The 15,793-nt window shown below is 46.3% G+C and overlaps 2 protein-coding genes across 2 annotated transcripts in view; both read right to left on the bottom strand.

Annotated features, from left to right (window-relative positions):
- Positions 1–15,793, bottom strand: part of SLC23A2 (solute carrier family 23 member 2) — an 876,666-nt gene that overhangs the window by 708,774 nt on the left and 152,099 nt on the right. The gene's annotated exons all lie outside the window — the stretch shown is intronic.
- Positions 7,455–10,110, bottom strand: LOC144791149 (centromere protein P-like). The gene is made up of 2 exons (XM_078665804.1): positions 9,580–10,110; positions 7,455–7,829 (listed from the first exon to the last, which is right to left on the bottom strand). The coding sequence occupies exons 1-2, from the start codon at positions 10,054–10,056 to the stop codon at positions 7,455–7,457; spliced, it is 852 nt and encodes a 283-aa protein (XP_078521930.1). The 5' UTR covers positions 10,057–10,110.

The following is a 15,793-nucleotide window of genomic DNA, read 5'->3' on the forward strand; positions in this document are numbered from 1 at the left end:
CAGTGTGATAAGCCTGGATATCACACTGAAACATTTCCTAGACAAAAAGGTAAGTAATTCAGTTTTTACACTTATACAGTTTTTCAATGTTTCATACAAACCAATACCACATTTTTTTCAAGGATAAGCAGTCAATGCAATCCTATGGGAGGAAATGAAGTTAACAGTTTACAGGTAAGTACTTGTTTGTGTGAGTTGGTATTCTGAGGTTAAAACCAGGGTTCCCCCATGGTCAAGGAAGCCCTCTCAGGGGCACTAAGGTGGCCGGATGTAGAGTGCTGAGGCCCAATGTTATCCAGAGGGGGATATGGGGCGTCCGGTTGGTAGCCGCTCACGAGGAGGTCACAGAGTTGTGGAAGCAAAGCTCCTGGTGTTAGGCTCAGGGAAAGGGGGATCAGAGTTAACACCCAAATTGCACGCGCAGCGGTGTAGGGGCAGCTGGTTTGGCATCGGGTGCCCTGTTTTCAGTGGGGATTCTCCAGTTGCAACAAACACAGCAGGCTCAGGGACGAAGATTTTCTGGAGGTGACCACCGGTTGGAGAGGTAAGTTGGGATGCCTGGGGATGCTGGGACATCGTCGGCTGAGAAACCCAAGGCCGTGGGACGTCAGCAGGTGCAGGTGTGTCTTTAGGCGTCGGGTTTTCTTACCAGCTCTGGTCGTTGCAGGGGGCGGGGGGGAGGAGGAATCCAGAAAGGGGCTGCAGGTGTCGTTTGAAGACTCAAAGCAGGTCAGAGATGACCAGATCTCAGGTCAGGATCGCCGGGGAGACCTCCTTGTGGTGTTGGGCGTGGGTGTCAGCAGCTGAGTGGTGCAGATTTATGGATTTGACCTGCACCAGAGTCTGTAGGTGAGCAAATCTGGTGCTCACGGGATAGAAGGTCTTGGTTTTGGAAGGCAGGGCTGGTCCTTCGGGTTCTTGAGGGCTGCGGGACACACTGGGATTTTGCTGGAGCATGTTCATGGTGCGGAAAGGTGTGTAGGGGTGTAAGGCTGGGGCCAAGTCCGTGGGCGTCCTCCTCTGCTTAGGTCAGCCCGGCTTCTTCGGGTCTTTTCCTGGTCAGTTCTTATCTAAGGAGGCAAGGTTCAGGGTTGCCCCTAAATACTAAATGTATGGGTGTTACTGGTACCAATGGGTTATTTCCTTGGGGTGGGTACACCCCTTCTTATGCCACTCTCCAGTGGGAGGGGCATCTGCCTCTCTGGTTGGCCGAGTCTCCCCATCTGCAAGATGGTGGAGACTGAGAGCTGTGCTTCACCTCGCTTCCCCCACATGAGAGGTGGGGTTGGCAAAGGTGGGCACACCTCCCTTCCTCACTTGGTTTGCCCGCCGATTCTCTCGCCCAAAGTGGGGGTCAGAACTGGAGGCAGAAAATGGTTGTGTTAGCTCACAAAGGCTGCAAGCCTTTGAAGCTTCCCCTTTGTTGACCCTGCCCATCCTGGGGGAGGAGGCTTGGCACCTCGTCCCTGGATGTGCATGGTTTCAGACTTCAGAGAGCAACAGGCTCTCATTCCAGGGGTCCAGAAACATGTCTGATGGTGGCAGCTGGAGAACAGCCACTCAGCCAGGGCACTAGAGTTAGGTTGTTTTTCAGGGGTCATCTCTAAGATGCCCTCTGAGTGCATTCTACATTAATTCCCACACTGGCATCAGTGTGGGTTTAATGTGCTGAGAAGTTTGATATCAAACTTCCCAGTTTTCGGGAAAGCCATTATGGTGCTGTGGAGTTCATAATGACAAACTCCCAGCACCATATCCTCTTAACGGCATTACTGCACTTACAATGCTTACGAATTGGTTTAGACACTGTAGGGGTACATGGCTCATGCACCTGTACCCTCACCACTGGTATAGTGCACCCAGCTAGAGGGGTGGCTGACCAATGCCAGGGCAGTAGGTAAGGCACACAGGGATGTGTGCCATGTCGACTCTTCTCTTTGTTCTGCACCAAAACACGTGAGAGAGTGTGTGAGTGTGAGCGCAGGTGTGAGTGTGTGTGTGAGTGTGTGAGTGTGTAAAGGTACAGGGCCTCTAAGAGTGGCACAATGAGTGCTGCAGCTCTTAGAGGTCTTTCCTGGCCACAGTGCCCTTGGTGGGTATGGTACCATTTACGAGGGACTAATGTGGCCAAAGAGTGGCAACTGGGTTTTTATCTCAATGCAATTTTAGGGAAAGAGCATAGGCCCTGGGCACCTAGTTGGCAGGAACCAAGGGCACACTCAGTCAAAGTACATCAACAGTTTGGCAAACAGTGGGGGCATATACACAAAGGAGCTAAAGAGGGATAAGGATCAGGTCGCCCCCACTTTCAGTATTACAACACAAATATAAACTTGATCTCATAGGTGGACACAATGCTTGGAAATCCCTCCAAACAGTGGGGGCAACCATGCAAAAAGAGGGCACTTTCTTACACATCCTTTTGACAAAAGCAAGGTATTTTACTATTCAGTCTTCAGGAATGTCCTCTGAATGCAGAACTCTACACCTTCCTTATTTCCAACACAGAATCCTCACTCAGAGAACACTCGACTGGAGGCCTGGGCAGGAGGGTCCTGCAGAGAGAAAAGCAGAACGTGCAGATAGTAAAACTGACACAGATATGCTGCTGTTCAAGGAAAGGGAAATAATAGTAGGGAATGAAAGTGCCAATGTGGTAGTAATGAATGGATCTGTAAGCTACTTCACCTGATCCCTCTGTGTGCAGATCCTTTACCATTTTATCATGACAGTGAGTCATTGTGATAGTAGCCAGCGTCCAGAGGCAAGGATCAGAGGAAATGCCATGTCTAGGCTCCACTTGCATAGTACTAAAGGCTAAAGGCTATGAGCTACTGAATCTCGACCAGAGCTGAGCTCAAATACTTATGTACTGAAAATCTTTAAACCTCCTCAATCAATACTTCCCTCAAAAGTTGATTCTTTTTGTCTCATAATTTACAATACCTAGGCTAAAAAACTAGGAGGGTGTCTAAATGCCCTTTATGCCATAGTTGTGCAACAATTCAAAGGAAATACAACCAGTTATCTAGTCTGGCTTTGTGAAAAATCGCCCAAAACCCTTAAACGTCAGGGCCCAGCCGTAATCTTCATACTTTCATCGGAATCACAAGAGAAAACCATAAGATAAATATGTTTCACAATGCAAAATATTAATTCATCTGTCAATACAAATTCAGATATTCAAAGGTCTCCATAAAATATAATAGGGTTTACAGTGAAATATGTCAAATAGGCAATACAGTTAACTAGTTTCCTACATGAAGACAGCAAAGAGAGTGCATCTATGGGTGTTTGAAAAAAAGTTAAATTGTCAGGAAGTTTTGATCAAAGCATTAACAGCACTCTCTTGGCGTTCAGTGTCAAAATGAAGAAGGTATATGAAGCCAGCCTTCAGACATCTAGTAGCGAGTGTGTATCCCCATGTAAAGAGGTAGGCTCAAGGAAAGCTTTCTGTACCTAGATGCCTATCACCCTTTAGTCTATAATGGTCATGGGCCATAACATCCAAATGAGAGTAGTGTCCTCCCTATGTTCACACAAATGAATCTGTAAACTGTCATGGCCTACATCAATATCAAGGTTCCATAATCATGTGTTTGTGAGGACAATAGATGCAGTTTGGGGAATTTTAAAAGGTGGCACTTTATAATTGAAAAGGCAGAACTTCAGTTTGGTAGAAATGTGATGACCCAGACAGGTTAGGTTTCCAATCTTCATAAAAAATAACGTGGTACATCCGGGGCCGTATTAGAGAAAGTGCCCCAGGTGCACTTCGGACATGGGCGCCCATTTTATGCGCTCCTGGGGAACTTGGATATTACAGATGGGGCCCCTTCTGTAATACAAATGGGCTGGTACACATGTAGCGCCAGCACCATCTCAAGATGGGCGTTCCATAATTTGTATTGGGGCGTGGACCCATGCAAAGGAGGAAATAGCTTTATCTCTGCGCCCACTCTGTATTATGGATGCGGGCGCAAAGGCAAAGAAGCTGTGAGGAGGTGCTGAAAGTATGCCACAAAAAGGTGCCACACTGTCAGTGCACGTCCAGATGGCATCCCTCTGATTGGAGGGGGTGGGGTCATATGGACACGCCAGATATCCCACATCAGGTGGATGCAGTCACTCACTGCACTCCCCTGCCAGGGGCTCTCTAATCCCTCTTAAAAGTGCAGGTGGGTTGTCACCTGCACATTGAAACACGGAGCAGCTCAAACAGCCGCTCCATATTTCACTTGAATGCGTTGACCCCAAGGCAGCAAGAGTTCTGGGCTGTCCTGAGGGGAGTGCATTCTTCATAATGGGGTCTAGGTGCCCCATGGCGCAAATAGGAAAAGTCCGCCATATCTGTAATAGGGCCTCTAGTGTCACATTTCTACTCCAGTATGAGAAAAACCAACTGATTCTTTACTCATTAGAAATTGTCTGAATGTGGAAATCTATAGTAGAAAACCGGGCTACAAAAACAACTATGTGGTGTACAGTAAATACATGGAGCAGATGGACATTTAGAGGAATAGTGAAGGGAAGAGCTTGATAGAGTGAAAGGGGCTCAAACGGCAATTAATTGAAAGCCTTGCAGCAGCGGCCAGTGCAGGTAAGCCTGGTGGGTGTCAACATACGACGGAATAGGGCAAATTAAATAAATAACTCCTATTCCGTCGTATGTCGACACCCTCCAGCGCAGCGTTCCGCCAAACCGCGCTTACCTGCACAGCCACTGCTGGAGCAGAATGTGGGGGCAGGTATGAGAACAAAAGGGGCATTCTTTTAAACACGGGAAATTCTCTTGTTACACAGTGATATGGTGTTTCTTGAACAGCAAGGTTTTAGTTCTCTTCTTAAGACAAAAATGGATGGAGCCAGCGGACTGTACTAAGAAAATCCACACTCTTGGCTATAGTAATAGAAAGCGTGGCGTTTGATTTTCTCGTTCCTGCAACACCAGATCTTTAATCTGCTGATGCAGCCTCTGTGGGTTTTGCTAAGCCCGCCTCATGTCTTGACATCAAAAGACATATATGATAGAGAGCCATATTGACTGCTTATTTTAGAGGACAATCGGTGACAGAGGCAGCAAGAGTTGACCTTTCCGAGACAGCTGAAGAGGCCTAAGTACACTCATCGGATAGAAAGGTAGAATATCACATTTTCAGGCAGGACTAGTATTTGAAAAGCTGAAGTGATTATATCTTCCAGAAGGAATGGTTTCACTCTTCCAGGCAAGGATAGTGAATGCAATACAGCCTTAGCTTTGTGGGTAGTCTGTGTTCCAAAGTTAAAGCAGATGCTGGTATAAAAGGCAGGATATTTGAGGAGTTATGAGGGAGGCCATCTAGGTTCATTTCATCCAGCTGTCTTTTAATAGGATGGTTTTGCGGTCGTTAGCAAGAAGGAAAAACATAGTTTTGGTTAGATGTAGCCTCCGATATGAGCTGGGCATCTAGGCTTGAATAGTGAAAAGGCAAATCTTCAACTGAGTGATACTGTGGTCTAGTTTGATGAGATTCTGGAGTATTGATGGTTATCACCTGAAGGTTGGTGGAAACTGAAGTTCTGGTTAGTCATAATTTACTAGTTCCATGCCAAAAATTAATAATCGCCGGGGAGCGGAGTGAATCCTAGTGGATGCTGAATCTCATTGCGATTGGCTCCTAACTGGAGTTGACTATCTTTAGCAGCTTGGCTGTTTTTTTTATTTAGCTATTATAAGAACTGCTGTTGGACGGTTTGTTAGAGATGCATTCTGTGAGGCAGGTTGATCACAGGGTATCATATGCTTTATTTGATCTCTGAAGCATTCATCATCATTTTCTGGTTTATTCCGGCTGTTATAAATTCCATAAAACTTTTCAGATACAAAACAATTCCACAGAGCAACAACCACTAAACACTAGAATTCATCATCAGTTAAAACGAACAAACATTTGCAATGCAATAGGTCTCGCATTAGGAAAGTTTGAGCTATTGGTATTGTAAATGGCAAAGTTTTTATATATGTTTTTTTTTTAAATAGCTAAATTAATAGCTTTGTCATTTACAATGCCAATAGTTATAACTTTCGCAAATGTGATACCTATAGCATTTGTAATGCAATATGTTTTGTATTTACATGACTTAGATGTATTGATATTACAAATAACAATGGCGTTAAATTTTTTTTAAATAACTAATACTTAAATAGAAGTTATTGTCACACCGTTCTCCCTCCACTCACCCAGTGGTCACATGAGCACACCGCTCACTCTGCACTCAGTGATCACTGTGCACTCACAATGTACTTGCGCTGTTCACCATGTACATCAACCTGCAGTCATACAAGCACACTACTCACCCTGCACTCATGTGACACTTCACTCACCTGTCCCCCTCACTGCTCACTCTGCAATGTCACTCAAACAAGCCCATCACCAACCATACATTTATTCGTCCCACTCTGCACTTACATCCTCACCCAAATTCATATGGGGCCATATGCATCACCACATTTTCCCATAGACACAGAATGGGCAAACCCCTTTGATGCATGTGGCACTAAGTCACCTCACTCCCCCTGCAGTCACTCCTCTCACCTTTGAGTCGCACTATTGCATGGCTCACCGAGCACTCACATGGGCACTCCTGCCACCCACACAGACCAGAGGGTTAATGTGCTTGCAACAAAGAACATGTATCATTGAAATGAAAGAACTGAGTGTGAGTAAACAATGAGTAGCCCTATAAAAAAATTAAATGTTTGTCAGAAAGGGGCTATTGAGCGATGAGGTGCATTGTTTGCGAGTGGTAGTGAGGGAATTTGTGGAGGGAATGGGGAGGGGGCGGCAAAATAAAATGTTGCACTGTGTGTAACCAGTGCTAGGGCCAGCCCTGGCTGGGAGGCTTAGCCCCCCTCCCACCCGAAGTTTGGGTCTAGCTGTACCCTGGGTCTCAGCAACCACTATTTGATATGAACCACCAGCAAATACCAAGCACAATGTTCTCAATCCACCCAGTCACTGGTCAATAGTAGAATCCAAGCAATTAATGGATGTCTCGATGACTAAAGAGCGACGAGGCGAGCTAGATAGTAAAAATTTACTACATCGATGGTGTATCACAACAGAAAATTCAAGCAGAATTCATGTGTTCTCTTTTTAGCAATCTGCTGCCGGTTCTAAAACTCCATTTATAATCTTACATTAATAACTGCATTACTTTGTATTATTGTATTTTTATGACTATTATTATTATTATATGTCGTATTATATATTTTGTATAATTCTATTTTATATTATTCTTTTTGAAAATTAATAAAAACAATTTGAAAAAATAAATAATAACTGCCTTTATTGGTTTTGCCATAAATGTAATTTCTTTTTAACTATGCGAGGCTAGTAGGTGGTGCCACAGTTGTAAATATAAGCTGTTAATGGGGGGGGGGTTAAATATTTGAAATTAAGATTCCAAAACGTTTATTCCAACATAGCGAATGCTTGTATGAGTTTGTCAATGGCTGTGTCAATCCTGTACACTTTCAACAATGTTCTGAAAGCTGCAGGGGCGCGTTCTACAACTTTCTTCTGGTCAAGTGCAAGAGCTTGCTCGGGGATTTTAGTCAAAAGGTCCAATACTGGAGTCACTGTCCCCTCTTCACCGACATAGATTTGCCAGACAATTATTAATTCACTCCCGAGTAGCTGTGGATTGGTTACAACCATGTGATCTGCAGACGATCCTTCTGGCAGCCGGTTAAGGACAGGATACCGTTCCTTGAAACGACGAAAAGTGTTTTTACGACGCATACAGCATTCAGAGAATGCCGAGAAAGCACGAAAGAAAAGCAATAGGTTTTTTAGGTCTCGCGCCTGCGATGCATATGGCGAAGCCATATGCATCGCGCCAGGCGCGATACTATAGTTTCCGAGTCTGCTTCCCAGGAGACAGGAGACTGGCGCGCGCACGCTCAGGAAAGCGATCGGAGCCGGCCGCGCGCGCGTTCCCAATCTCCTGTCTCTCTGGGAAGCACACAAGCAAGCCCCTCCAAGGCACCACGAGCACGTCCCACGTGGGCGTCTACCACGAGGACAACGGCAGCAGGGTAATGCTTGTTTATTTTGTAGGCGTGCAGCCGTTTGTCTAGAATGCGCGCCCGCTTTTATGTTTCGTCTTTATTTTTACTGTGTTTAAACAAAGCAAAACTTTTTAATGTGCGAAGTAATTTTGTGATGACCCGCGCGCGGTCACTTTAGAGTGTTGTCGTGACGGCGCTTCTTCTCACAGTGAGTCGCGGTTGCATATGAATTGTGTAAATTCGTCACCCCTGCGTTTTTTAACGGACACTCATTCTTGTGCGTCAGCGCTGTGAACCACGAGATGCTCTTGTTACTTTAAGTAAGCAACGCTGATCCCGGCTTGCTATCGCTTTGCCGAGAGGGACTGGAAACCGACTGACCCGGTAAGCCCTGCTGACCCCATACGATTTTATGCCTTGGCCAGCCCCTTATTGTAATTGCCTGTAACCTCCATCCCCGTTCCCTCCCAGGTACACCCTGCACCCAACGCGATCTGATTGTCGACGCGTCCCCGTGGTTCCTGAAGCCGGTAAACCCCCTTTTATCGATGTCCCTAGTTTGCACAGCTCACTCTGTTCCCTCCGCCCAACCTTATTACTCTTCCCGTTATTCCTCTTAGGGAGCCACCTGCACGAATTATCCCTTCCTTTAGCCCTGGATCCGCCTTGGTAAGCCCTCCTCCACCGTAACCTTCACTGCGCCGCTTTATCACCCCTATTTTATCATTCACTCGTAACACATGCAATAATGTTTATATGTCTTACACCCCTCGCCGGCATGACCTTCACAATTATTCTGCGTCGTTGAGCTTCCCAATTTTCACGTAGCCTGTCTACACTACCCCACTAGTCCTGTTTATCCTGAACTGATCACCACCACTGCAGCTTCCCGCTCACGGGGAACTGTAACTAGTCACTCTGAGTCTACAAGCAACAATTATCCTTTTAACTTTATCCTTGGAAATTGCCGCTTCACTTGCTCATTCGTTGACTTATTTGCTTCATCTAGTCACTTAAGCCGCCGCCATAACCTCATGTTCGTTGGTCACTTCATGCACATTGGCTACCGGGATGCGCCACCTTCTACGGGCGCAAGTACAGCACAATGGAGTTCAGGGACAATGGCGAAGTGGTTTTTGAAGTGAACGTTGTTTCTAATTTAATTAGTGCTACAGGCATTGAATAAAATGATGGAACACATTTTGGAGTCGGTTCCTGAGGAGTAGGTTGTGTGTAATCGGGACGGTAAAACACAGTGCTTGCTTCCTTTTATTTTCCGTAATTTCACTGACTCTCCTGGGTCCCTACTTTTCGTTGGATTTGGGAAACTATTCCATCACAGCTGATGTCAGCAAGCATTTGCAATGCAATAGGTCTCGCATTTGCGAGAGTTTAACCTATTGGCATTGTAAATGACAATGCCTTTTATTTATGTTTTAAAAACCAACACATAAATAAAAGACATTGCCATTTACAATGCCAATAGCTCAAACTCTCACAACTGCGAGACCTATAGCATTGTAAATGTTTGTTTTCTCTTCTATTGCGGATACAAATGTCCTTAGCTCGGAATCACCTTCAGAGTCAAGAATTAGGATGTTTAAATCTGTAACAACAGCCGTAGTGTCATTTTGGAGATTGCAAAGGAGCTCAAACTCGAGGGTAAAAGACAGGCAGCCGCAATTCCCTGCTAGCGTGTACTTGTGCAAGGTTTGGCTGTCGTTTCTTTCTGCTGATTTCCTCGAGTATTCTGTGAATTCAGTGCCTGTCAGCTTTTTGAGGTAGGCCAGCTCCAACTCCAACACTTCAAGCTCTCCCTCCAGATCTGTTGCATTTTGAAGCTCTCCCTCCAGATCGGCTGCATTTTGATTCGTTTTAAGCGGAGTCATCGGAAGGTGTTCACCCTCGTGATGCGTGAATTTCTCTTGGCTGCGGAACTTTTCTGTTAGCTGGTGGATTTCATCCTCCAAGGACCGGATTTCATCCTCATACTGGCGCAACATTCCAATGGTCAACTCTAAAGCGCAAATATTTCAGAGCCTGTACTTAACTCGTGGGCTTTCACGTACAATGGCGCTGCTTTCAAAAAGTGAGGGAAACACAACAGTCATCATAGATAAAGACAAGGGACTACGCGAAAAACAAGGTTTTCAATCCCGGGCGGAAGTCAGGCAGGCCGGGGGCGGGACGTGAAGACACACCGGAAGCCCGGGCGGGCTCCCGTGAGGTGAGAGAGCCTCGCACGCACAGAGGGAAGAGACCGCCGCCGCCTGCAACGAGCCCTCGCCTGAAGACAAGTACCGGTGAGTGGGGGCCTTTACTGAGCTGCGAGGGCGGGGGGCATGTGTGTGTGCGTGGGGCGGCGGGGGGCTCTGTATGTGTGTGAGCCTGCGTGTGTGTATGTGTCTTGGAGTCTGTGTGTATGCGTGCGTGTGTGTATGCGTGTGTGATGACTGCGGGGGGGAGGGAGAGAGTGTGTGCGAGCGAGTGTCTCTGTGTGTGTATGCGCATGCATGCATGTGTGTATGTGTGGGGATGTGCACGGCGCGGGAATTCTTGTGAATGTGGACGGAGCCGACGTGCGCGTGCAAGCAGCTGAATCCAGCCGGGGAGAAGCGCGTGCACCTTCTCGTCCGTCCTTCCCTCCAGACAGGTGACTATACGTCTCCGTCCCTGGAAGGCATCCTTTGGATGCTTATTCCAGGGCGAGACCTAAAAACCAATGCTCCCAATTAAAAATATGTCCCCAAGAGATTCAATTTTTGATGGTCCATCATGTTCACAAGTTTTTGCATCTGAGTTTTTGCAGTTGAGTTCTTGTATTTGAGGTTTTGCACCGGAGTTTTTTTGCAACCGAATTTCGATGAAATCAGGGTAGCAAGATGCTTTAACTATATGAATTCGTTCATCGGACTCTGAAGGTCAGGTGCTTATGAATGTGACATGCAATCAATTTCGTGTCATCAAAATGAAATGAAGTGTGTTCTCTGTGATTTCTCATATGCGCACCTGCCACTTCTGAAAATATGGGACAAAAACTGCACTTGGCACTTTCATAACATGTGCAATCTTTTTGAGTTGAGGAGGATCAGGATAATTAATTGTTTAATTCTGTACTTTACAGAAAACCTTAAGTTGCACTTCATCGTTATATAATGAGGAGCAATAATATATGTGTCCTGAATTTGAAAGGAGATTACATGATGCACTTTTATATATTCTGGTACAATTATTTAATTTCAATTGTTGGATACTTATGCAATATGGGAGGTTGTCTGTATAAGGCTTTTGTACAATGATATGACTTATCACCTTGCTGAATACGGGTTTTTAAGATTAGTACCCCATCTATAAATGCGTATGCAGTTCCCTATATGGAAGATGGGCATGGCCAATTCCATGTAGATATTGTAGTGATGGGGGAAGGGACAGCGGAGTGGTTCCTAACTCCATCATATCCTCATTCAGGATTAATAAAGCACTTGTCACTTTACATTCTTGAATTCAGTACTGTAGCATATGCTGTGGCATGTTGTATCTTTGGCAGCTTATAGGTATATTGTGCATCTTGCATTAGCACTTTACAATTCTTTCTTGAAATTTGGAAACTTTGTTGGGTAATATTACATATATATTGTGATAGCACTTTGCACTTTATGTATATATTTATCTATATATATTTGTCACGATTGGGAGGCAGGATCTTAGAGATACTGTTGGTCCAATTACACAATTGATAAACTGTGAATAGACTTGAATTTCCCATTTTTGTGAATTGGGGTCTCAACTTCTTCGGCAACATTGCCAATTCTCAACACTTACTGTTGAAACCATACCGCATATTAGGACTCTGCATACTTCACATACATTGGTTGTTAACTATTGTGAACTACAGTGCATTCATGGTTCTCGCTTTTGCTCCTTTAACCGTCTGCTTCAGAAATTTGAAAACTTTGACTCCGTTGTATTATGTTTTTAAGACTGAATGTACTTCACAATTAGTCTTAATTCATTTTACATATGTATAACTCACTGCAATGATTTACCTTCATGTAATAGAAATGTAACATACTTTGGTTGTTTCCCCTTTAAGTACATTGGCAGTTTTTACGGTTCGCCTAGCAAACGCAGCGCATGTGCTGCTTCGCCTTGGTGAGAGAATTGTTGTGGGTTTTGCTAGCGAAGGGAGACAAACCATGTGCACGCATGGACAAGCGATGTGCACGCACATGGCGTCTCCTCTCTGCCTCACATGCTCCCACCGCACGCTCACATGCTCCCACTAAGCGCTTGTTTTTATTACCCCACCAGAGGAGCCAAGCAAAGTCAGCCGCACTTGTGATTTCCTGCTCTTCTCTTGACCTTCGCTGCTTACAGTTACTTTAATCTCCACTTAATCTGCCCTGTGCCATCCCCTCACCACCACCTCCCACCGTCGCTGCTTAGGTTTCGTTTGCCTGCGCGCGATGAGTCCGGAGTTTGGCAGTATTGCAGCTTGCTTTGATTTTATGTTTATGATAGAGCGCCTCGCCATTATATTACCTCACTGCGGAGGATGTAAGCATGTCGTCTTCACTCTGGAAATCACTTGCATTTCATTTTTCCTCCCTCCGGCGTGCTTTCACATTCCCTCCCTCCCCAGAGAGGCTCCTGCGGGGAGGGAGGGAAGAGTGTGCCTTCAGTGCAGAGCCGCACATGGGGAGGAGAGAACCCGTACACACATGCCGTGCTGCTGCGCCTTCCAACTCGCCCCACCCTGGAGTCGGTGAACTGCCCGCCCTCTGCGTGGTTCAGTTTTAAAGCGCTTCGAGGCCGCCTGTGGGGCACACGTCGGATTGCGCAGTGTTTGGGTGGATTGTCTGCAGGACTGGACGGCAAAGGGGCTCTGGTACTGTCTGTAGCCTGGAGAGAGAGAGAAGCGGGTCGTGAGCACGCCGCCACAGTAAAGGTAACCTGCGTGGTAGGGGAGGGGGGGGGGGGGCGGAGATCTGGGAGATCTGGGAACTTGCACAGTGGCGACTAATGCAGCCAACTTTACTGTAGTTCATCCCAGAAGGCATTTGAATCTCATATACACAGTTGAACATTAGCATTTGTTATTGGCATGATGGTGTCTGAGCCATTGACACATCAAGGGTAGATACACACAGTCAAGTCCACCATCCATGAAGTGCTTCATCATCATTTGCAGCTTGTGCTACAAATAGCCCATATTTATCAGGACAAAACCATGCTCTGCCCGACTGGCTCAGATAATCGGACCCATTTCCATTGTATGCGTATTTGCCCATCTTTGAGATCAACGCTCCAGATTGCTTTCTTAATATGCATAATACACACCATCCCAAGTATCAAGCAGCAAGTGGCTGTTCACATAACGATAGAAAAGTTTACACTTCAATTGACTGTGTTAACGCTGCCGTGGCAAAATAAGAGTTGAACCAGTAGAGGAACAAGTTGCATAACAGCCATACATCTGGCAAAATTGCACAGAAAAAAGCTATCCACTAAAATAATATATTTCCCGACTGTCTCTCCATCCTCCCCAGATGTTTGAGCATTGGGCACACATCTCACCTGAACTATTCCAAACTATGTTACTTTCTGAAAAGCAAAAATCAGCACATTCACTTTCACAAAAGCTACAAGTAACATCTTGAGCTATAATTATTAGGTGTTTTGAAAAGCTTTCATCAGAGTCCCAGTGCATCCATTAAGTCGACCCAGCCACCAGAATTGCAGGAACCTGCAATGAGGGGGGTAAATCGGGATCTGAAGGTATGCGTCCTTGAGATCTAACCTCAACATCCATTCACCTGGATGCAAAAGGTGGCGATGAATATGGATACCATCCATCTTGAAATGGCGGTAAACCAACCAGTCGTTGAACTCTCGGAGGTTGATCACTGGACGCTGAGTGCCATTGGTCTTGTAGACCAACAAGTTGTTACTGAGGAATCCCAGAGGATGAAGGGAGGTCTCGGAAATAGCTCCTTTCTGCAGTAAATCTGCAACCTCCTGACCTATCAGTGTTGTCTGTTCTCCAGCAAAAACCAGTGCACGTCGAAGGGACTCTTGAAACCGGAACCCACAGTATCCAATATGAAACCTTCAGACACTATGTAGAATCAAAGTGTCTGAAGTGAGTTGCTCTTAATTCAGAGTGAAGAGAGCTAATCGCCTACCCACTTTTAACTGGGAAGAAAAGCAAACTCTCACTAGCATGGGCTTGTTGTGCTCTGCCAGAACCTCTGAAACCATAGTGACCTCTACGTGACTTGAAGAATTCCACTTGACAGGATTGGTCTTGGACCACTTAAAACCTCTTGTAGGGCCTTAAGTGTAGAAGCGGTTGGCCTCGTGCCCCCTAATGCGACCAGCTCTGACAGAAATGCGCGGGTTGAAGATCTTCTTAATGGAACCCTGCACTTTGGCCAAGGAGGCGAAGGTTGCCACAAATTTGCCAAGTTCTTTAATGAACGGCTCCCGGAAGAACCCATCTTGCGTCACCTCGCCAGCATCAGTGGAAGTGACGTCCCCCTGTTAGCGGTCAATCTTCAGCAGGCGGGAGCGTTGACGCTCCATTGACAAGGCACAGTTTAGCATGTCCTATGAAAATAACGGCGCGTGGGGCCCAACCAGAGAGATTCCAGCGAGAATGGGGTTCCGGAAGCCTTCGAGCAGATCCAGAATTTTAGTAAGGGGGCCATATATGTCTAACAGCGTGTCCCTGCATGAACATCAGGACTGGTCTATACTCATCTTGGGGCCCCGGATGCATTTCTGTGAAAAAGTGGCCATGCAGAGGTCTAACTCCGGCGTCAATGCCACTTTGCCAGGAGGGAAGGGGTGTGGACATTCCACCCTACGGCAAGCTCTAACTTCCTTATCCAACAGCTTCCTAAGCAGACTTGCCATATACTAGGAGACTTTCTGTGAGAGTATCTACTAAGCAAGGAAGGGATGCACAAGATAGTTGGGATCTAACATATCAGAAGAGCCCTAGTCTAGGGGCATCACAAGGGCCGGGTTCAGCGATGGGTGCCAAGGCACAGAAGGCCCGGCATCATTGGGAGAATCCCCTTGTCAAGCGTCCTCCTCGGTGTCCAGGGCAGTGGAAATATCACCTGCCATGTCAATAAAGGATTCCAATGCAGCCAAGGGCGAACAGGGTGCAGGAAAGGCCTTTTTAAGTGCTCAGGTCGGTACAAGATTCTAATTTGGAACTTAGGTGCTCTGCGAGAGAGGGCCCTCAAAGGGTGAACGTCATCGGTGTTAGGGTGAAGGGAGACACAGGCAAATGCCATCTTCATGATGTGCCTCTCAAAGGGCCCCATCGCTGCCACCACGCTTGGTACATGGAGTCCTCCACAGCCGCACAAAATTAATCGCCCAGAGGGAGACCCTGGAGTGCCTCTTCTTCAGTGTACTCCATTACCCTAAGGGAAAACAAATTGTGCAAGACCTCTAACCCACTGGAGGGAACAAACAGTGCACCTAATTCCCAACTCGATGGGATGGACTCGACAAGCAGGGCTTGCTGCATGAACTGCCCAGCTCATGTTGGGCTTGTGACAAATGTCAGTTAGCACAACCTAGGGCAGGATAAGGCGACTGGAGACCAGTCTGAATATGGGGGTGCAAAGCTCTGTCTCTAAGAAGGGTATCAAATAACACCTGGGCCCAACCCCCGAACAGAGAGAACGAGATATAGGAATTTGACCAGCGTACTCTAGTGCA

This window comes from Lissotriton helveticus, chromosome 11 (genome assembly GCF_964261635.1).
Source record: "Lissotriton helveticus chromosome 11, aLisHel1.1, whole genome shotgun sequence".
In the NCBI taxonomy this organism is placed as follows: domain Eukaryota; kingdom Metazoa; phylum Chordata; class Amphibia; order Caudata; family Salamandridae; genus Lissotriton; species Lissotriton helveticus.

Bases quoted from the DNA above. Each gene is read 5' to 3' on its own strand.
- LOC144791149 (XM_078665804.1), bottom strand. From the start codon at position 10,056: ATGTTGCGCCAGTATGAGGATGAAATCCGGTCCTTGGAGGATGAAATC. The intron at 7,830-9,579 runs ATTTACAATGCT...GACCTAAAAAAC, and splicing joins CAATAGAAGAGAAAACAAAC to CTATTGCTTTTCTTTCGTGC.